Source organism: Heliangelus exortis, chromosome 9 (genome assembly GCF_036169615.1).
Source record: "Heliangelus exortis chromosome 9, bHelExo1.hap1, whole genome shotgun sequence".
Classification (NCBI taxonomy): Eukaryota; Metazoa; Chordata; class Aves; order Apodiformes; family Trochilidae; genus Heliangelus; species Heliangelus exortis.
This window is the reverse complement of record NC_092430.1, coordinates 15,232,269-15,254,491: the sequence shown is the minus strand read 5'-3', so window position 1 is coordinate 15,254,491 and position 22,223 is coordinate 15,232,269. Positions and strand designations below refer to the sequence as shown.

Sequence of the window (22,223 nt, the reverse complement as noted above, 5' to 3'; positions counted from 1 at the left end):
GAGAAAAGCATCTGCAATCTCGCTATACCGGGCAGAGACAAAGCAAGGCTGGTTTGCTCTGAAAACACTTGTGGCTGCCGGTCCCCAACGTCCCGGCAGCAGTGCTGGTGTGACGAAATCCACCCTAGTTACCTGATACCAAACTTTTCCAGTCACGTCCTTTTTCACTTTTGAAAGAATTAGGGACGTGTGATTCTGCGGCTGAAGAAAAGATGCTTCCTGGACTCTGTGGACCCCAGTTTTATAGCATTGGGAGTAAAGAGGAAAGCAGCAAAGTTTTCTTTGGCAGAGATAACAAAGTAGATGTCTCTGGATGTTTATCAAGAACTCTGCTGCAGGAAGCAAAGAAACCAGCATGGTGCTGGCTCTAGGGGCTGGTCCCTGGTAGGAACCATTCCTTGCCTGATGAGGAGGCTGGACAGAAAGTCATATGAACCTGAGGAGGGCAGGGATGGGAGTGCCTGGGTTTGATCATCAATGTCTGGGTAGTCGTATCAGTCTGATAATGTCCGTCTGCAAAAGAATGTGCAGTGTTCCCAGGTGCTTAAGAGTCCTGAAGTGACTCACCCCTCTCCTGACCCTCCTGCCACCCCTCAGACAGATCAGGCGGATCCTCCCTGATTCCTGTAGTGCGTGGCCAGCTCTGGATAGGGGTACAAGTTCCATAGAAACTTTTAGCAGGTCTAGATCTTCTGGCTATATGCTCTGAGCAGCCAGCAGGGGAAACAGAGCTGTCATGTGTGGGAAGGACTTGGGCTTTCTACTAAATCTTCTAGGAAAGTACGGGGAGGAGTTCTGGGTGGAAACAATATGATTGCGCTTACACTGGGAGGGACATCAAGAATGATCTTGAGGAGATGCATGTAGCAGACTTCTGCTGTATGATGTAGCACTCTGACCATGCCACTGGCTCCTGGAAGGACTACAATCCATGCCCACTCTCTACTTTGAAAAAAATGGGCTTAAGGTGTGTCCTGGTGGCTGGCACCTTTGGGCCAGTTTGTGCTCAATCATAGTGTGAGTCTGACTGCTTGGACACACAGTAGAACACCATATGTCCTCAGATTCTTCCCAGAGGAGCTTAGATTGAAGACAGCCTTATTCTGTGAGGGGTGCTGTGAGATTACAACCTACAGCTGCCCAGAGGTGGGTGCTATGCTCCTGAGGGACTGTACAGCTGTTCCATTGCTCCTCAGTCACTTTTACTGCACTGGGCAGTGTTACTGGGTGAGTGCATGACAGAGTGGCATTGGGTCAAACAAAGCCTATAAAAGGCTAAGATTCACCCATGTGCTCTTGGACTTCCCATAGTCCACAAAAGATGCAGCACAAGCTCTTTCTTATGCCTTCATGAACACTCTAGGCACAAGTTCTGTCCCTCCAGACTTGCTTCAGGGAAGTGAGAGCTTTGAAGCCAAGTTGCTCATGTCTCTTTAACCATTGAACATCAGTTACAACCCATATAAACAGTCTCAGCGTCCTTAACACCCAATTTATATTTTGCTTTCCAGGGACAATTTGAAGTTGATACTTACTACTCACATTGCATAAAATACTTCAAAACCCATCAACTGTTTCTGTGGACATCACAAGAGATTTACAGAGCAAGATAAAAACAGAAACCTTGCATTTCCCCTTGCTCATCAGTGTTCTCAGTGCTCTGGAATTTGCAGAGAATTTTACAGCACCTCTAAAAGCATCATCTCCTATTCTGGACTTCCTTCTTTTCTTTGAGACATGAATCATTGCTTTTTTTTTTTCTTTAGATGGTTTTCTGCAGTAGTTCAATGGGCAGGAAAAAAACCTATTTTTACTCAGTAATTCCTGCCTTTCCTCCTCTACCTAGAACTCTTTTTTCACTGGAAGTCCCAAAGAGTTTCCACTCTATTTTCACCTTTTTTTTTTAACCTATCTTTCAGGGAAATACCGTTCCTTCAGATCACTAATCTCACTGAAAGACCTGGGTTTATCCAAGATGTTGCAATCTCCTCTGTGTTCTCTAGACTAAAGATACTCCAGTTCTGACAGTCCTTAGTGACTGGCCTATTCTTAAGTAAACATGTGAGTCTTCATTTTTTCACCCTTTATATAAGTAGGATCAAATGAGAAGAAGCATGAGAAGTACATAGAAAGCTACTGAAACTGAACTAGGACTTTTTAGTCTGCAGGTAGACAGACCTCTTTAATTGTTTATAGAGATCATCCACATGTGCAGCAGACCTTGCTGTATGGAGCAAATGTTTAATACCTTGCTCATACCCCTCCTTTGGGTGTTGTTAGTCAGACAAGAAGCCTCACCTCTGTACTCAGCAAAGGAGATACCTGTTCCCTGTTCTGGCAAAAACAAGCTTTAACACTTGTCAGGACTTGCAGATGAGCAGCTTGTTTTCCTCTTCTCTCAGATGTTTTCTGGGGAAGGTCTCAATGTCCAATGTCTGCATTTGGAGAGCAAAGGGTTACATGCGATCCTCTGACCTGGCATCCCCTAAAGCTGCCCCCCAGCCTACGCTGAATTCATTCTTGAGCTAAACCTGATGTATTAGGGGGAAAAAATCTCATTCTGATTATAAACTCTTGTAAATATGGGCAGGTGTGCAGAGCAGGCACAGCTGTGTGATTCTGGTTTCAGTGTGAAGACATAAACTCCACTTCTGAACCAGAAAATGGAAATAGCCAGAAAACATCAACCCAGTTGGATATCTAGTATGTAAAAGTACATATTGGCACTATGCCAAAATGTGTTACAGCCCCCTGAATCCATATCTGAATAAATCTTGTGCCAGTACTTTTGACTTTAATTTTGCTCAGTTGATGTTTCCTCCATAAATTTGGCTGTTTGTGTTGGTTTTTTTTTTTCCTAAACTTTTGGCACCTGCAGCATCCTGCAGCAAGGAGTTTGAAAGTTTACTCTGTTTCACAGGAAAGTACAGCATCGTGTTTCTTTTGAACCCTGTGACTTGCTGTTTCAGCTGATGGTCCAAAGACTCTTGAGGAAAAAGGGCAGACTGGTGGGACCACATACGTTTAGCTCTGGTTTACATCATCTAGAAAAACCTTAAAATTACTCTGTTGTTTATCTGCAGGCTGTTTTTAATTTTCTCTTTCCCCCTTACCCATCCATCCACCCATCCATCCATCCATCCACCCGTCCAGGAGAAACACTCTTGCTGAACCTTAGCTCCAAGCACTCTTTTGCAGGCAGCACCCACACGTCTTTGCTCAGACGTCAGGAGGATCTAAGGATCTAAGACAGCTACAAATCTTCCCTGGAATTAGTCAGGATTGTGTCCAACCCAGGCTGCAGTGAGGGGCAGGCGTTGTGTTTGAACATAGTAGCAGCTGAAGCAGCCAAAAATCTCAGCTGGCAGGGCTGCAGGGAGAAGCAGCACAAAGAAAGCTTAACCCTTCATCAGCTGCTCACAGTGGCAGGGCTGCCATTCAGTAGGAAGTTTTAAAACAGGTAATTGGAGAAGATCTCCTCCAAATGACTTTTATTGCCTAAAAGGCAGCAGGACAGTGACTACCACCAAAACCAGAGCTTTTCCCTGCACACCCAAATGGAAATCTCCGTTTCCAGGAGGAAAGCTCAGATTTCCTCTCTGGAATTGAAATTTATGGAGGCAGCATCATTTAGAGGGGCAGACTGGACTTACTTGATACTGACTACACACAAGGAGTGTCTTGTGAAAATTTGATTTAAAATGGGCTATATGAATGATTCTTTCTCAAATGTTGAGGGGCAGAAACACCATAGACCTCTCTGTGTTTGGTCAGCAGACATGACCTGGAATTCCTAATCTGCTGGAGATAAACCAAGGTAATAATCAACTCTCTTCTTTCAGTCATTCAAACATTCATGTTTCCTCACTGGCTGTAACAAAGCTCCAGTTTTGGGAACAGTTTCACTCTTCACACGATGGATTTCATTTGGTTCTAGTTAAAATGTGCTTGTATGCATTACACCGAAGTTGCATGAGGCTGGAGGCTGACTGAACTCCTGGCTTTTCCTCCGAAACACTTTCTGGTGAGGGCTCTGGAAAGGATTGTGTCTCCATCCCGGCTTCTCGGTTTTCACCTGTTGCCTTTGTTTTTTTCTCCTCTCCTGAATCAGCAACCCACAAATGACCACAAGGCCAAAAAATGTCCCTTAGAATTCCCCAAAACACCAAAATCATTTCCATCTGTAAACAAGTGGTTTTGGCATGTATAAAGCTGCATCATGTGTGTCACTGCCCACAGCCCTCAGCTCACCAGGCTTCTCTGTGCAAGGCAGCAAGCTGCTGAGAAACACAGGTGGTCCTGCATTTGGCCACTTGTGTTTTTTACCAAAGTGATACTGGAAGCTCTGATAGAGATTCCATGGCAAAAAAAACATCTCCTGGAGGCCAAGAGATTTGACCCATGCTGTAGGGTTTATTTTGCTTTTGATTTTTCTATTTTAGGGTTGTTCTTTTGCTGGACATTCTGTACCAGAAGCCAAATAGAAAACAGAAGTGAGGCACAATCAAATTAATGGAAACAATGAGTTTCACAGTACTAGAGAGGCAATGGTGGGAAAAGCAGGAGTTATTAAACTTGCTTCTGCATGCTGTTGATAGAAGGTGGCTCTGTGTCATAGAGTCAACAAATGTCTTCCTCAAAATGGATGAAACTAATCATGGTGCCAGATGATGGGACAGATACTGTGGGGCACCTACGGAAGAGGCTCAACAACAAAGTGTCAGATGGAGAGAGTGCCTTGTTGGGTCAGCCACAGTGTGGCTGCTTTCCCCACCATGTGCCATTTGGTCTAGGTGGAGCACAGCAGCTTCTGGGGTTGAAGTTCCAGGACAGGAGAGGGGGAGCAGTGAGGAAAAGTGAGACCCAGGCTTGACTGAGAGGGAGAGGATAGGGCAGATCCATGTGCATAAGCATCATACTCGGTGCATGACCCATGACAGCTGTGCACCAAGGTCCTGACAAGATAAAATTCACCCCTGGTATCATCCATGGAAGAGTTTTCCAAGTGCAATTACAAAACATCTCTCAGCTCTTCCAGGGAAGGGGCTCCGTGAAGATCTAACTCTTGGTATCCAGCCATTCTCTTCACTTTCACCATATTTCTGATGCCTGCAAGGTCTTAGTTCAGATCATTCAGGGACCAGTTATAGCAGTGATCATATTTCTACCCAAATCCTGCCAAGTCTTCACCAGGGACTGTGTGATAGGTGGTGTTTCTGCTCATGCATGTGCTTGATGGCCTAGTTATGGAATGAACTTCCTGAGATTGGCAACTGAGGGCTCTGACCGCCTTCAGAATCACCCCTGAAAAATTTTCTGCATTGGGAGATGAAGGATATGAAGGAATGAGGGACATTGGAATGGTGTAACAAGCAGATAGAGAGAGGAATAAGAGAGAATGACTGAGGACTAGATCTGAAGTTCTCCTCAGGAACTGCTTTTAAGTCAATATTAAAGATAGAGCTACCACAACTTATGTTGCTCACCCAGTAAACAGCTAATACTTCAAGCTCAAGTACCTGTGAATATGGTTTTGGGGCAACCTTCATGTCAAGGAAAAGCCCAAGCCATAGTCAGCATTTTAGAAATTGCTCAAAGATTCCCGTCTCAGGATATGATATCTCTCATATCACATCTTCTATCCAATTCCTCAGCCCTTATGACATGTCTGATAATTGTTGCTGGGAAGATAAAGTCATCCAAGGTCCTTCCTAGAAAGGCTCTGCCACAAACTGCTGCAAGATTTGTAGATCAGAATGTTCAAGTGCAACATAAATATTAGGAGATGAGGTCTTTTTAGAGGTTGCTGATCTCAGACCCTTGTCTATATTGCTAGGAATTCTGCTGGGGATCTATTTGACCTAACTTTTTTGGACTTGGATATTGGAACAATTCAAGATACATGGTTTACTGTAAAGTAGAAAATCTTATAACTGGTCAGGACCTGTGAACAATTGTCCAGCATCCTTATGGATGTTGACACTATACAGCCATCCTCCAACAAGCAGTTGTCCCTGGAATGCAAGAGGAGCAGTAGGATGGGATTTTTAGGTGCTGATGTTCAATATGCTTCAGTCCCTTTTAAGACACTGAAATCAGAGCCAGGTATTTTTTGTGTACTCACACATATGGCTGGATTTTCCTGTGTGGAGTAGGGTTGAACATTTAGAATATTCTTCAAATGTGTCCAGTTATTATGTGCCTATGTGGAAATGAAACTCTTCAAAATCCTCTGCCTGCATGTCTGTGCATGGCAGAGAAGAAGGGAAGGAGCTTCTCTGCAGGACTTTCCAACACACCCTTTCTTGTTAGGTCTGGGAGAGCACACTGGCAGCCCAAAGTCATTATTTCAATGCCTAGAAGGAGTTTAAAACTGGATAACTCCAGTTATCTGGCTGGTGGCCAGAGGTTGGAGGTGTTTGTCTCACAGCTGTGTCCCTCTGCTCATGAAAACTCCTCCTTAAGTCCGATGTACACAGAGACTTGGCTGGTGGGTGACTCGGGAGCACTGGGGTGAGCCCACACCCTCTGCTGTTGACAAAGAAGGTGCAAGTGAAACTTAAACCAGGAGCAGGCAGAGGGATGGTCTCCTCTGGGAGAGCTCTAGTGAGGAACAGCACATCTCCAGAAACAGCAGGAAAGGAAACCAAGCCCTGTGTGAATCACGACCACCAGGGCAGAACAGAGACAGAATAGGAGAAAGAGGGAAAGGACATGCTGTGCTCTCTTCTAGTGCACAGAAAGACTCTGATGTGTGGGAGAGGACAGGGAGGGAGAGAGGAGGTCTCTGAAAACACTCCCTATAAAAATGCCTTGGACAAGACAAGCACCAGAGGCTGGAGTCAGATTCTGCTGTCCTAAGGTTGGGACTACAGCTCTGCCTGTGTCTCCCCATTCCTCAGGGAGTTTCCTGTCCTATGCTCACCTAACCAGGTCCCAAAATTATCCCACGCTCCTGGGCTGTGAAGACAGCAGCAACTGTTTCCTCCAAGACTCAGTTCTTGCCCTCCTGGTCCTTTTATAGCAGATCAAACATCCTGTTATGAAACGGTGCAGTTTTGACCCAGTAGTTACTTTTCTTCCCCCCCACCGAGTCTCCTGGAGGGTTGCTCATCACCTTCCAATGAGCAGGCTGGTGAGCAGGAGCGAGGGGCACAGCAGATGTTTCTTGTGAAGTGAGTCTCAAGAGGGGCTGGATTCCAGCCAGCAGAGGCTGCCTGGTGAAGTGCTCGTATGTACAATGTCCCCTGTCTCTTCAGCTAAGGTGACACGAGATTCTGCCAAGCAGCTGCCAAGTAACGCCAAACCCCTTCCTGGAGTTTCCTGGGCAAACTCCTTCCACCATGGGACCTTTTTTCCTTTGCTTTCCTCTGGTTCTGGAGAAAAAGCTAAATATTGACCCTGCCCCCCTTCCCTTCCTGCATGACTGCTATTAGTGGCACAGACCTTGCTCTTCCCTCACGTTTTATCATGTTTGCATCAGGGCACGGGAAAGTTCAGGCTCATTCTGGGAAACACACACTTGGATGAGGATGATGCCACTGGGACGTGGCAGGGCATCAACAGCCCTCAGGGTGCTTAGGGACTAGGTCTATTCACTGGAACTACTGACATGCCAAGAAAAGGTGTGTCTAATCCACTGCCCAGCTCCTCTGCCTGGACACGCCTGTGGGGAGCTGGTATGTGTGACAGCACTGTGTGCTCTCGGTGGCTGTTTTCAGGAAACCTGAGTGGTCACACATGTTTTCACTGATAAGGATCTCACCCCACCCACGCAGAGAGTGCTGCCACACTGTTAAAGAGGAGCGGGGTTGTGACTCCCTGCTTTGGATCTAATTCACTTAGTCAGTGCCTTGGTTTCCCCAGCTCTGAAATGGGGTTAGTAATACATTGTTGAGATGATGTGTTTCTCAGGTGTGGGATTTCATAGAGAGCTATAAAACAAAATCTATTGTACTGGAGGTTGCAGTCTGCTTTGAAGGCCTGAAAGGACAGTATTGAAATGCTTATTTTATTATTTATTGCATGGGAGTGATGTAAAAAATTGTTTGAAAAGATTAGATGAGCATCATACCTATATGTATAGTATCCATACACACACACACAAGATTTTTTAGTCACTGATCCTTTAAGTTCCTATCTACTAGAAAATACTTTTGCTTTCCTATTTTCTTTTAATCCTAAATATTTTGTACTTGAAAAGTCACAAATTCCATAGAAGTCTTACTGTTTTCTTTGGGGTTACCAAACTAACTGCAAGCTAAATCCTAGAGATTCATGACCATGTGAACATGGCTGGAGCAGCACATTACAGCTGACATGCACTGCTCTGCAATTCATGTGTGTCCACATCTCATGTCCAAGGACATGCACTGCTCTGGAGATGAAGAGGCCATGAATGGTGGTGTATGAAGCAGGAAAATGGAGGGGATACCACCAGGAGGAAGGAGTGGGAAGGGCTGGGCAGACTGGCCCATGGAGTCTTTCACAGCAGCAGCAGAGATCACAGGGAAGCCTCTCCAGAAGCTGTCCATCACCTCTGGCTCCTGAGGTGTACCAGTTCCACAAGCCCCAGACCCTGAACATGACAGTCACACCACCAAGTGCTTGTTTGCTTTCAGCTATGTCCATATTTCATGCATTAATGTGCAGCATCACCACTTCCCTCTTGCCCAAGGCCCTCTGCTACACTATCTAATAGGCACTGTGGAAGCAAAGGGAGGACACAACCGTTTCCTGCTCACAGGGCTGCTACCTCATTGGGGTGTTGCTGAAAGAATGATTTTGTAGGTAGACAGATGAAAACGACCTATGACCCTCCCAAGAGTAATGGTAGTTTCTATTACTCTGTAATATAATGGCTTACCTTTGACAGAGAACACAGACCACCTTGTGTTAATGAGTAATAAAAGCAATCGACCTGTACTGAGTTCATCTTTCAGCTGGGAGTGTAAGGAAGGTGACAAGGCTGTTACATTAATGAAGTTATGATGCATTGGTACCATGCAGTTCAAGAGCCCAGTGAGGCCAAGATCTGATAATTAAATATTAGGATACCCTAATGCTTTTGTTAGTGTCAAAGTACTATAAATGTGATGTTAGGAAGAGAAGATCCAGTTAGCAAATATAGTACAGCCTTGTCCTGGTTTGAGAGGACCTGGATAGAAATACCCTACCTGGGACACCACTGGTCCTCTCAAACCAGGACAAGCCTACAAATTCATTTGAAAACTACACCAGGCCATGTCAGCCAGATTTTAGGTTATACAAAGACATCCTGGGAGGTCATTCTGAGCTTGTTTTCTGAAGATGAGGGGACATCTGTTATGCTAAGCTGGAAAAGCAGAGCATGATGAGAAACTGCTACAGACTTTGTTTCACAAAGGTGCTGACTTGCTTTAAATAATGAATGTTATGTATGTACCTCTCCAGTTTCTACAGAATAAGAGTATTTTATTCTTTCTAATAACACCAATATTTACTATGGGACTGTATGGACGTTGTATTGGCCTCTCTGTCAGGTTAAAATGACGAAACATCTTCATTGTATTGTACTCTCTGGAGCACTGGAAAACAGGAGGATCCTAACTTGCTCTGCTGCAGAGGCCAGGATGCTCCTGAGCCCTGAGCTAGATGCAAATGAGTGGTGTGAGGCCACTTCCCTGTGACTCATGTCCAGGGAAGCACTGGCATCCAGCTCTAGGAAGGGTCACTCACCTGCCCTGCCCTGCAGGGAGGGTGAACATAGGGAGGTGGATGGAGCTGGGACAGCAACACAAATGGCTGGGCACACATAAGATAAACAAGACTTTGTCAAGACTGCTGTGACAGATGTGGGGAGATGGAGCAAAACACAGACAGCACTAGAGCTGGAGCAGGTGGGGTTCATGCCTTGGGCTGACCTTGGGTGGACACCTGAAATGCTAAGCTGGGAGGATAGAGTATGATGTGCCCATTATAAAAGCTTAGAAACTCCACTCTGGCTGTTACCCTGGTCTGCCTGTTCCCCTGGGAGGTTTTTTTGTTTTATTTGTACATTGGTCATGCTTGTAGCGGGCACATTTTCACTATGCACCAAATGTGTAAAAATGGCTCCAGTCTCCCCAGCTGGGCTTACGATCTCTGAAACAGGCTTATATTTGGGTGCAGGACAGGATGAGAAGTCAGTGAGATCCACCTGGATATAATAGATTTCCTCTCTAAGCTGAGCTCTGCTATTGTCAGACTCTGCTCTTGCCCCCTCTAAAGACTGAATTCTGTTTGTGGGAGGGCTCCCAGATTTTCCAGGCCCTTTCTGGGCTCAACATACCACTTTTTCTGAGTAACTACTCATAACAACTGGCTAGGATACCCTGTATTGAAAACTGGTGAAGTCACAGGTTAATTAATACAGTGCAAGACAAGAATAGGAGAATTATCCTCATTGTCAGTATCTGTCTCATATCAATGCAATCCATATATATGTCTGGCTAATGAAAGTCATTATTCTTTACAGTGTCCTGTCCCTGTGGGTCAGAAATGTTGGGATCAGAACTCTGACCCTGTCACAGAAAGCCATGAAATGAAGATCATGGAGGATGTTTTGCCTTGCATAGACATTTGGGTATCAGAAGGCTCAGCAGAAGATACCACAGCCACATAACATCAAGACATGCATCTGGTGGAGAAGGACAAAAAAAAGTTCAGCATTTGTCAGCTTCTAAGAATGATATTAAATAACAGACAGCAGAAGCACTGAAGCAACAGAGACGACTTGTTCCCTACCTCATGTCTCCCAAAGCATGTGCTGAGGACCAATTCTGTTGTGTGACCTCTGAGGAACAGAGTGATCCAGGGATCAAGGCAGAAGTTTGTTGACTTTGATAGTATAACAGTATCATGAGGTTATGATAGGAATTATACAGGTTATATATTGTAAGAATAATAAACTTCTTATTGCTGTTGTATTTGGAGGGAAATCTCAAAGAGCTCAAGCTTTGAGCAGCTCTCTAAGGATACCGATTGGCTCCATCTGGAGGTGACAGCTGAAATGACAGACACCAGCAGTACGGGCAAGCAGATTTAAGCAGAACTAAAAGCAGAGAGAGGCTCTGTTCCGCAGTCCCGTCTTGAAGACTTGTCCGATAAAGGAAGCTCTCCAGTGTTTTATTGCTTCTCTTCTCAAAACTAAAGATCACGAGGCTGGTCACTGGTGGTTTCTGTGCGTTTGCACCTTTGGGATGGGAAGAATGCCCAGTCTTGCCTCTGGAAAGTGCCTTGGAGCCTTGCTGGGTTTCTCAGCACTGCACAGAATCACAGAGTCACAGTAAGGTAGGGGTTGGAAGGGACCTTGAAAGACCATCGAGTCCAACCCCCCCTGCCAGTGCAGGGTCACCTACAGAGGGTGAGAGGATGCACTGAGTAAGAAGCCTCCTTGCAGATGTCCTTCTGAACCCTGCAGCCTGTGTGACCCCTGCTCATCCAAGAAAAAAAAAGAAGATTGCAATGGCTGTAAGATAGCAGGCAAAATCTGGTGAAAAAAATCCCCCCAAATGTCACTGGCTTGTAAAGTTCAAAATTCCCACATGGGAGCTGGACTCAGGCCATGAGCAAATTGAAGTCCAGGGCATGAGCAGCATCTAGATTTGGTTTCAATGTAGAATACACAGGTCCATATCTGAGCTGGGATGGTTGTTGCTGTTGGCTCTGAAGACTCATGACTGCTCCCTTTTCCATTCCCTTCCTAGTGACATTCCTACATTGAACTAAATCATCACTGCATTAGAGACCAACAGGGTAACCAAAGGGCCCAGGATCTACAGCAAGACACTTTATAGTTGCTCACTGCTAAAAAATGAACCAATGTCCAGGACTAAACGTGTGTGCACATGAGAGCTCTTCCGCATGTTCTGTAGCAGTGCTGAAAATTTCTATCGTGGAGAACATTTTTTAAAATTTTTTTTTTAATACCTACTTTGTCAAAACGTGCAATGATACCTGTTTTCCTTGCAAGTCCAGGATCCCAGTTACCTGCATGCCACTTCTGCACAACCCTATTTCTCTTCAGCCAGGCATGACAAGAGCTCTGACTGTGCAAGGCGGATTGGCTGCAACAGCTCCCGTGGGTGCTCTCCCCCTCCTCTTGTCCTTGCTATAGGTGATCATTGCTGCTGTGGCCATCACTAAGGGGTGGCATCTGCAGGAGAGAAAAGTTCCCACTGTTCCTGGCCACTGGAAAAGGGTGGTAGTGACCTGGGACGCTGAGGCTCTGCTTCTACCCCACCTTCAAGAGCACAAGCTGGGCATTGTTTTTCTCACTTCCCTGGATGTGCTGAGCGCCTGCTGACATGAAGCTTTTCCTCCAGTATGCGGGCTGTTTTTTTGCTTTTTTCTCTACTGGGTTTTTGATAGCATCTACCTGGACAGACTGCTGGATGGTGAACGCTGATGATTCCCTAGAGGTAAGATTGGGGTGAGGAGAACCTGATCACCAAAACAAATATGTCCTAGAGAGACTTTGGGTCTGGGCATCATTACTTCATTCTTATCTAGTTTTTCCCTGTTGTGCTCAATGGAAGTGGGTGAATATTATTTGAGTCTGGCAAAGTGCAGGGAGGAAGTGGTATTTTCTGTTTTTTTCTGCCCAGATTTGTTTTCCAGACTCTGCTCTCAGCAAGTTCAGGAAAGGTCTACATAGGCTTTATGCTTTAAAGTGCGTAAACCTGAGTACGGTTATCCTGCACTGGATATGTGGATATTTTGGAGATATTTCTAGTTCTGCAGATCAGAGTTGGTGGCAAAGTTCAGTGTGTGCACCTGTGATTTTCAAGTCTTTGTTCTAACAGCCATTGGGCTATAGGGCTAACAGGAATTTATGGAGAGGCACGAATAATATGTTTTCTGGCAAACTGGATACTTTATGCAGTGAAGGTGGAACATCTTCCAAGATGGAGAGTTTGGCTGAATATATCAGGAGGAAACTGTTTATCCACTACCCAGCACAGGGAGCCAGAAGAACTCTTCTGCACTTAGAGATCACAATACAAGTTTTAGCTACATCACATCAAGTGATGAATTATCTGAGGAAAGATGGATAAAACTGAGTACAAGAAAAAATACATTTTTTTCTCTATACCACAAATAATCCTGACAACCAAGTCAGTCCTGCCCTGGGAGGTGGTTGTAGATGCAATGGTGGTCATAGATCCAATGTGTTGAATTTCTTAGTGTCTGCTCAATGACCCTCTTTGCAGGGAAAACTGTGCACCCACTGATGCTTGTTGGGATATTACTCTTCATTTACTATCTTAATTTAGGACATACTGTAGATTCATTTCAGGAAGATGTGAATTGTCTGCAGGCAGCTGAAGACATCAGTATACTCAGAAAAACCAGATGGTGGGGAAAACAGAAGAGGGAAACCCAGCTCCTGAGCAAAGAGAGTCCAGGAAAGAACCAGTCCAGTACCCTGAGGCTGTGTAACCTTGTCTTCTCAGCGCAAAGGCACCTGCGAAGTGCTTCATTAACACCCAGCTCGGTTATTAGCAGCCACTACTCTCACATTCCTGCTCTGAGTGTGAATACTAAATAATGGAGAAAAATGCCCCCAGCCTTAATACCTGACCACTGATCTCCTTAATGGCGCTTAATGACTCACTGCCTCTCTAACAGTCACAGAGGGTGAACTCTCCATGGCCAGAAAAAAGGGTGATTCAGGCAACTTCCACTTCAGGAGAAAGCAATTTGTCTTTGGCCCTGGTCCCCCGCAGCTGGAGAGGATGAAGCCCTTGCTGTGGTCCTGCTGGAGAAGAGCAGCCCAGGAGAAGGTGACCAGGGACTGATGGCAGAAGCCACCTCCAGAGGGGCTCCGGCCAGCGCTCAGCCCCTCTCCTCCCTTTCAGAAACAGACGGGTTACGGCAACACAGAAAATGGTTTCACCTGGTGCCCTCCCTCCGTGTGAGCATCAAGACAAGGCTGGGGCAGGTTTTTTTTGCAGTAGTTAGTGCTGGAAAAAAACCATCATCTGCTTCCCAACAAACATGGTATTGTGTACACAGTCCCGCCCTACTGCAGGTGGATTAAAGATATTAGCACTACTGTTAAGCACTGTCTGTTTTACTCTCAGGCTGGGCTTGTAATTGTTGTCTGTTGGCACCTTTTTACACTGCGGTGAAACACGGTGACTAACATCACTCCCATGTTTCTCTTGTGCGCTTTCCCCAGAATGGGAAGTGTGTGCTTGTTCTGTCATTTCTTTGCATTAGAATTATTTTACTATTAATTATACATTATGATAGAATATAATTATATATATTAGAGCCATTATGCAGCTTGTTCTTTACATGCATACTTGTGTTAGGGAAAGCAGCTGTGGCAACGTGTTTCATAATCCAAGTGGGAGAGAAGGAGTTTGGCTGTGAGATGCTTGGTATCTCGGGGTGTCCTTGGCAGGTCCCTGGGAAGCTGGAGAAGATTTGCTGTGGGGGAGAAAGGTGATGGGGTATTGGTATTACCAACAAGGTGCATGGGGACGGCTATGGGATGGAGCAATCCCAGCCAGCTCTGGCCCCTTCCTGGTTCACAGCAGTTGAGTTCCCGTGTGCCTGGGGGTTTGTGCCTCTTGTAAAGGGCAGATGCCCAAGGGTAGTTTGTGAGCAGATTAACAACCAGGAGGACAAAGAGTACACAAAGCAGAGGCGAGCAAGGTGTGGTCAAGAAGATTAAGAAGAAGATAAGAGTAACCAGAACAGCTCAGCAGTGGCCCAGGCCAAGCACAGACCCTCTGAATCTTGTTCCTATCCCTCCAGCACCAGGTAGAGCCATTTGTCCCTGCCTGGGCATGTGCTGCACAGGGCCAGGCCCCTCTTCTGACAGCATGCAGCACTAGCAGGAGTAGGTGACAACTGAATCATTCCAAGAAGTACAAAACATTTATAATTTTTTTCCAGTCTGGGAAGCGGATTGTTCCTCAAGCTAAACCAGGGGCCCAATCGCTGCACTTTAAGACCTTTGTTTTGCTTGGAGCCTTCCAAAGCTTGGAATCCTCTTAGTCTTTCTATAAACATTTTAGATGCAAATGCAGCTTGTAAGATTTAAAAACCAGTAGTAATAAAAGTAAATGAAGAAGTAACTGACAGTATTAACTGAATACAGAGTAGCATGAAAAAGCCTTCAGAGGTTTAGGAGGAACATTAAATGTTATAAATACAAGTGGAACAAAATATAATTTAGTAAATATATGCCAATTTTACACACAGCCTGAAGGTTGGTGAGTTAAGACAGAAAAGGATCTGCACCTGGATTGAGGGCCATGGTAAAAACTTACATATAACACAAACATGGCCAATGGTTTTTACATTACACTATTCACTTGAAAAACACATAACCAATGAAACGGGTTTGGTTTTTTTTTCCAAAACTGCTTTCCTTTTGTGTGTGTTTGATATTTTTCATTAAACCTCTTGTGAAAGTTTTCGGTAGTTTTCATCTTCATGAAACAAAATGTTTCTATTTTGTTTCATGTTTTTATTCACACATGAACTGCTTTTACTCAAACCTAAATAGTTCTTGTTTGTTTTTTTTTTTTTTTTGCCAGTTTGAAGTAGCAAGTTATTGTTACTCACCCTTTAGCCTCAGTGCTGTATCACAGAGGTGTACAGTTTGGCTCGGACACTGCAGTGTGGAGAAAATATTGTGGTTGGCTACAGGCTTCAGTACAACCCGAATAAGACTTTACTAAGTGGCTGAGATATGTTATTATCTACTTTGTGATTTACACAGTGGAAGAAAAAAACATTGATTGCACCATCCAAGCAAACCCATTCCCCACGAGAGTTTCTCCTTCCATTAACTGCAGCAGGTGTCACTGGCAGCAGGCTGGAGTCCAAAGCTGCACTGACATTAACTTTGCTGTTTGTATGAGCAATTCCAGGAATGTTTTAGAGGTGCTTGTTGCCATATTTGCATTGGTAATGAAAATAACTCCCAAATTAAAGTGATTTTTGGCAGGCTGGGCTGGGAATGGTATCTACAGCTTCAGGACAGCAGAGACAATTAGCCATGATGCTACTGCAACCTCTGCCTGAGTCTGGATGTCTCAGTGATGAGTGTGGCTCAGACACATGTGGTCCTACAGCTGGAAACACACTGAAAGCCCAAGGGCCAGGATCAACGCTGCCTGCCTCTCCTATTCTAGGCAATGTTCATGGCTGAGTCATTTGGGGGCAGCCCTCCACACACCTCTGGAGGGGGTTCACATCCCCACCTCCACTCTGTAGCACAGTGCTCCTCTGCCATGCTGCAGCCACCTCTCATTGCAGGTGTCCTGGGTCCTGGTGCAACCCCTGCCCCATCAGGCTCACTCTCCTCTGAACTGCTCCCTGACAGGAGGATGGGGTAAAGGGAGCATGGACAGCCAAGCCTCAGGTTGTCTTGTCTCTAGCCCTACCCAGCTCAGCCTAGACAAGCATTTGGCAAGGAGTGATCAAACCTGCTCTTAGATCTCTCCTGTCAGCCATCCCCTGGCTCCTCCCAGAGATTTCCTTCAGAATTTTTATCCTTACCAACAGGAAGACTTTTTTCCCAATGTCTAGCCTGAATTTCTTTTACTCTAATTTGAAAACCTTGTCCCTTTTCTCCATCCCAACACTTTTTTCACTTTTTTTCTTTTTTTTTTTTTTTTTTCCTTCAAGGTAAACCACTTGACTTTGCCATTGAGGTAACTGAACCAGGGTTTCTGTTGATGGGCTTAGCTGACCTCTGGTGTCTTGGTTGATATATTCACTTAGGGTCTTCTTTCTCTTCTCAACCCACAGGTGAGTACAAAATGTCGTGGCCTGTGGTGGGAATGTGTCACAAACGTTTTTGATGGGATCCAAACTTGCGACGAGTACGACTCCATCTTCGCAGAACACTCTGGTATGTAAGAGGCAATGACATTTCTACAAGTGTTGGGGACACCTGAATGTAGATAAAAAGAACATCTGTTCTGCTCTGTGACAGATAATTTTGTGCACATACATCCATGTTTTTCTCAGTGAAGTATTATTACCAGGGGAAGCTGGAGAAAACTTCGTTCCAGAAAAAATGTTCCCACAAGATCTGATCCCATTACTCACCCACATTTCCAATTGTGAACAATAAAATGATCTGCTTTTGTCCTGCAGTTAAGCTGGTGCTGACTCGAGCCATGATGATCACAGCAGATATCCTGGCAGGATTTGGATTTCTCTTCCTTGTCCTTGGACTGGACTGTGTGAAATTCCTTCCCTATGAGCCACTCATCAAGCTGCGTATCTGCCTGGTGTCTGGGGTAATGCTGCTCAGTGCAGGTATCCATCTGCTGCATCTCCACCCTGCAGGACACACTTTAGCAAAGGCGGTAGCTTTAAAGCCTTCTCTTATTTTGGGGAGAAGGGTTGGTCCTTTTCTAGAGGGTAAACATGAGGGAATAATCTTTATTTGTTTTATTTGTGCAATATAGATTCCTTTGCTCATGGCCTGCCCCTACCAGCACGTAGCTGAGTTTATTAGCCTTCATTTCATGTATTGACCAAGTGACTTGTCTCTGAGTTGACCGACTTCCATTTACTGCTGTTTTATTGTGAAGAGGTCAGTGCTGTTGATATGACAGAGACCTAATTGCTGAAGGACTAGAGGTGCCCGGTATCCTGGTTTGGTTTCTGGCTTTGCCACAGATTGTGTGACCCTGGGCAAGTCACTTAGCCCGAAATATGTGCAGATGATCTCTAATAAAAGGATAATAACACATCCATCCCTCCTAGGTGATAGATACCCTACTGACTGAAGTGTTTTGTTGTTACAGCCAGTGGTAGGCTTTTAAATACAAAACTAAATAGACTGTTGACTAAGTACCAAGCAATTTCATTTGACTTTATGCCAATATCAAGTATCTACCTCTTCAGCATAAGGAGATTTAACTCACCCCAGGTACTGGGAGCATGTGTAAAACACTTTGAGAGTTTCTCTTAAACATCCTCCATTCACCTCCCAAAGCTGGTCTGAAAAATGCTGTCAGCGTTCATTCTTCAAGTCAAAACAGATTACACAATTAAATTCTTGAAGCAACTTCACAATAAGGTGATAAATGAGCTGAGAAGGGAGGAGCTTTATGGCTTTTACTGCAGAAACCTGAGTGCTGCCAGCCAGGGCTGATGGTGCCTGTGAGTGCCAAGCCGTGAGGCACAGCCTCTGCCTGACAGTGCTCCAGCTGATAGCAGCAGGAACCAGGGTCTATCCACCTAAGTCACCTGTCTGAGACTGAACAAAGGCCAAAACCCACCATCTGAGGAAGGTCTTCCCATTCTGATGTCTGACCCAGCAGTCAGCAGGTTATAGCTCCAGATTTTATGTCTGTGATCTCCTCGTGGTCCATCTGTGTGGCCTCCTGTCCCACAGGTCTCCCAGGCATCACTGGCTCGGTGTGGTACGCTGTTGATGTCTACATGGAGCGCTCCTCTCTGGTCTTCCACAATGTGTTTCTGGGCATCCAGTACAAGTTTGGCTGGTCCTGCTGGCTTGGCATGGCAGGGTCACTTGGCTGTTTCTTATCTGGGGCCCTGCTCACCTGCTGCATGTACGTTTTCAGAGGTGAGGAATCATTATAGGGATGAAATACAGTTCAGAGCCATGGCTCAGGGGGTGCTACAGGCACACGGGGTGGGGAAAGTCCTTCAGGGACATATTTCAGGGTGGTTGCTCATCCCCAGTAGCAATATCCTCATCTGTAAAATGGGAATAGTGCCATTTCAGTAGCTCTAGGAAACACATCAAAACCTTCAGGTGGGAGCCGAGGTGTAAACATGACATATGTATTATTATGTCATACCCAGGAATGCTGCTTTCTCTGCATTTTGAGACTTCACAGCTGAAAGTCACCAAACACTCATTAGCAGATCCTCTTTCTCTCCCTGTGCCTCACAGAGACCAGCTCTGGAAGACTCCACTCTGCTTACTCCTTGAGGAAAGGCTATTACTCACCGGGGACAATTGTAACAAATGTGCATTTGCCATCCTCACAAACAGCTACTGCCAAAATGTATGCAGTGGACACAAGAGTGTGAGGAGGAGGTAAGCACTCCTGAAAGAGCTCTACTTTTATTTGTAGTGGATTATGCAGAGACCCAGGCTCCTGTGGTTGTGACACAGATGGAAAGATACATTCCAAGAATATACTCTATGCTACAGTGTTTGCATTACAAGAGCTTAAAAAAACCCTTCCTTCAAAAAAATAATATTTGAGAAGTTCTTGCTTTAGGGATTCCTGTTCTCTTGAGGGCTCAGAGTGCCTTCATAAGCATCAACCGAAATAATGAGAATGAAATGGGAAAAATCAGCTGCTCCGAGATCAGACCCCAGTGTTCAGCATGAATATTCCCAGATGGACCTGTTCCATGTCTGGCAATGTTTCAACAGAACATACAAAGGAGAAAATACAGGCAAAGAGGAGGCATGGTCATCTGGCCAGCACCTGGACTCTGTGCAACCAGCATGGGGGGCTGCTCCTCTTAAAGGCAGCTGGAAAGTTCAGCAGAAGATGAAGCACTGTGCTAAATGCCCAGCCTTCTCTTTAGCCCATAAACCTCCACACTGAGGAAACACTGCAAATTCAGATGCATTCTTCCCTGCAAAATACAGTCTTTCTCACTAGAGTTTAAATGTGCATTTTGGATGTTCTAGACTCAGTGGGACCTGGAAGTTGCCAGCTTCTTCCTGCTTCATAAAGATTTTGTCCATAGATGAAGTGAGTGAAGATCCAAGATCTGACCTTTTGCATGACACTATATCTATACGAGCTATAAACTAGGATAAACAATACTAATCTGTTGTCTCTTTCTATAGAAAAATATTTAAATCCAGTGCAGGACTATTGTCCCCTGCTGCAATGTGGGCTGTCATAGGCTGGATGAGGCTAAAGTATCAGTCATATCTTGACTAGGACTGGTGGAAATTCCTATTGTGGGTTAACACATTCCCTAGGTATGGATGAGAAAGTGCTGACAGCCCTTCTATGCCTTTGAAAGGAAGAGAAACTGAGACACCGTTTTCTCAGGGTGTGTAGGAGCTGCCCAAATCAGTAAATGGGAAGCACATTGTATGGTCATGGGCACCAGGGGTTAAGAAAAGTCTTGAAGCACAGAAAAATACCTGTTCATGAGGAGTGGAGAAACAGCAGTGGAATTTCATGCTCCAGCAGAGTTAAGCTTCCTCCACTGAGTGCTTTGCAAGAAGCTGGATGGAGAAACTCCTTTCCTCCCCCCACAGGCAATATGAAGTGAATCCCCGTGTTATGAAGGCCAGAGGGAGAGGGGAATGGCTTGGATGAAGTGGATTGTGTCCCAAAAAGTACCTCTGATAGCCCCTGCAGTGGAAACTGAGGAGCTGAGTCCTTTCACAGATTATTCTGGAAGCAGCATCTTGTGCTGACCAGCAATGGTAAAACATAACCCAATTCTGGCATGGCTCCTAATCAAATAATACTCAGGCCCTGGGACAGACAGGACAACAGCAGGTCCATATAGCTTTGCTATGGGCTCAAACACCTTCCCAGAGCTCAGACCATAATGTAACCATCTCAGCAAGAGCCTTCATGGCAGCGCTGCTGCCCAGGTGAGGGAGGCTTTGTGCCTGCAGAGTTCTTGCTGCTTTGGTTGGCAGACATTTATATTAGCCAAACCAAAAGCAACTTAATGCCAACAGATGAGTTATGTTGAACAGATGTAAACACAGTAGGAAAGGTGACAGAGGCGTTTTTACAAAGTCCTGAGAGACTTGGAATACAAGAGTGATGACTGATGTGATAAATTCACAGATTATACCAACGATGCACAAAGAGAGGTGTCCCTGCCTATGCAGGGGGTTTGGAACTAGATGATCTTTAAGGTCCCTTCCATCCCTAGCCATTCTATGATTCTGTGATCTGGAGGTGATAGGAATGTCCACCTGTTATTGCAGGAATTGTATCCAGAGGTTTTTTTTGTTTTTTTTTTTAAACCCTTTTGATAGTCATGTCCAAAACCTGTATTTGCTGTGGAGCTTTTGGGGCAGAAGTGCTGGAGCTGATACTCTGTGCTGGAGGAGGGAAGCTCTAGGGATGTTGTGGATCTGGCTCCTGGGCTGTGCCTCTGCTCCCCTGCTCTAAGCAAGGAAGGAGAGGGAGGGCAAACCTGATGCAGAGGCAGAGCTGTGCTCAGGGCTGGTCCAATGCCTGTATCCCTGCTCCTCTCCAGAGAGGCCAATGCTGCCTCAGCTTCCCCAAGGGATGAGAGATGCCCTGACACCACAGGTGTCAGGAGGAGGAACCGAGCAAAGGCATCACTGGAGCCAAAATCCTGAAACAAATCCTTCCCAGACTATGCAGTCAGTCCCCACTAATATTCAGGAACACCTGCCAGTCTCTTGTTGCTGTTTTCTAAAGCTCTTTCTGAGGCAAGGAGATTATCTCTTGCTGGGAAGGTTTAGTTTTTGTTTAGCAGAGGAGAAATAGTCTGGGTTCACCTGCTAACAACATAGGTGTAATTGCATATCTCAGACCATTGATTTTTCCTGTTCTTTTTCTTCTGAAAGCTGTAGTTGAGGAGTCTTCTGGGCCAGATTAGTGTTTTGTACCCAGTCAAATGCTGCATTGCTTCATTATTAAAATCCTCCTGACAGTCTATCTGATATTTTGATCAGTTGTTGATATTTAATTGTCAATTCACCATTTGATTTGTTTCTGACTTTGATTTCATGACTGCAATATTCACTCCTCATTAGCTCATTACATACGAGGATGCAGATCTGGTTTGGTTTGATTATTCATTAGCAAGAAACCTCCCAGAATGTGCACAGGACTTTTTTTTTTTCTTTCAAAATCACAATCAGAGCCTGAAGTCTAAAGATGTTGTGGGTGAGCTGAGTTATTAAGGTAGTCCCTTAATGCTTACTTACATTCTGTGCAGTAGCAGCTTGCTGTGGGGGAATGGGGTCAGGTAGGACAGCAGTGTGACTGCTTTCCTGGTGGATGTTGGTGGCTTACCAAGGCTCTTTGCTTAGGTGCAAGTTCCAGCTGAGGCCCAACATTTGATCCTTCAGTGCCAACAGCCCTTTAGCCTTGTCTAGATTTTCACTAACTTCCAAGGAGTATTTTTGTGTATTTGGGCATCTCAGCCTCATTGCTTCATTTCCCAGGAACAGGCAGAGCCAGGGACACAGCTGGGACCTGGGACTCTCAGGTTTCCTCCCT

The 22,223-nt window shown here is 45.2% G+C and overlaps 1 protein-coding gene and 1 long non-coding RNA gene across 2 annotated transcripts; one reads left to right on the top strand and one right to left on the bottom strand.

The window, feature by feature from the left end:
- Positions 1–2,154: 2,154 nt before the first annotated feature.
- Positions 2,155–7,426, bottom strand: LOC139799855 (uncharacterized). Its single transcript, XR_011727492.1, has 2 exons — positions 6,926–7,426; positions 2,155–2,435 (listed from the first exon to the last, which is right to left on the bottom strand). It is a non-coding gene; the product is annotated as an uncharacterized lncRNA (long non-coding RNA).
- A 3,333-nt stretch (positions 7,427–10,759) lies between these two features.
- On the top strand, positions 10,760–21,656 carry CLDN16 (claudin 16). The gene is made up of 5 exons (XM_071752315.1): positions 10,760–12,440; positions 16,795–16,897; positions 17,146–17,310; positions 18,398–18,589; positions 18,923–21,656. The coding sequence occupies exons 1-5, from the start codon at positions 12,327–12,329 to the stop codon at positions 19,060–19,062; spliced, it is 714 nt and encodes a 237-aa protein (XP_071608416.1). The 5' UTR covers positions 10,760–12,326; the 3' UTR covers positions 19,063–21,656.
- The last annotated feature ends 567 nt before the right edge of the window (positions 21,657–22,223 follow it).

Excerpts from the sequence above, each read along its gene's own strand:
- CLDN16 (XM_071752315.1), top strand. The coding sequence starts at position 12,327 with ATGAAGCTTTTCCTCCAGTATGCGGGCTGTTTTTTTGCTTTTTTCTCT. Across the intron at positions 16,898-17,145 it reads CATCTTCGCAGAACACTCTG|TTAAGCTGGTGCTGACTCGA; the intron begins GTATGTAAGAGG and ends TTTGTCCTGCAG. Across the intron at positions 17,311-18,397 it reads GGTAATGCTGCTCAGTGCAG|GTCTCCCAGGCATCACTGGC; the intron begins GTATCCATCTGC and ends CCTGTCCCACAG.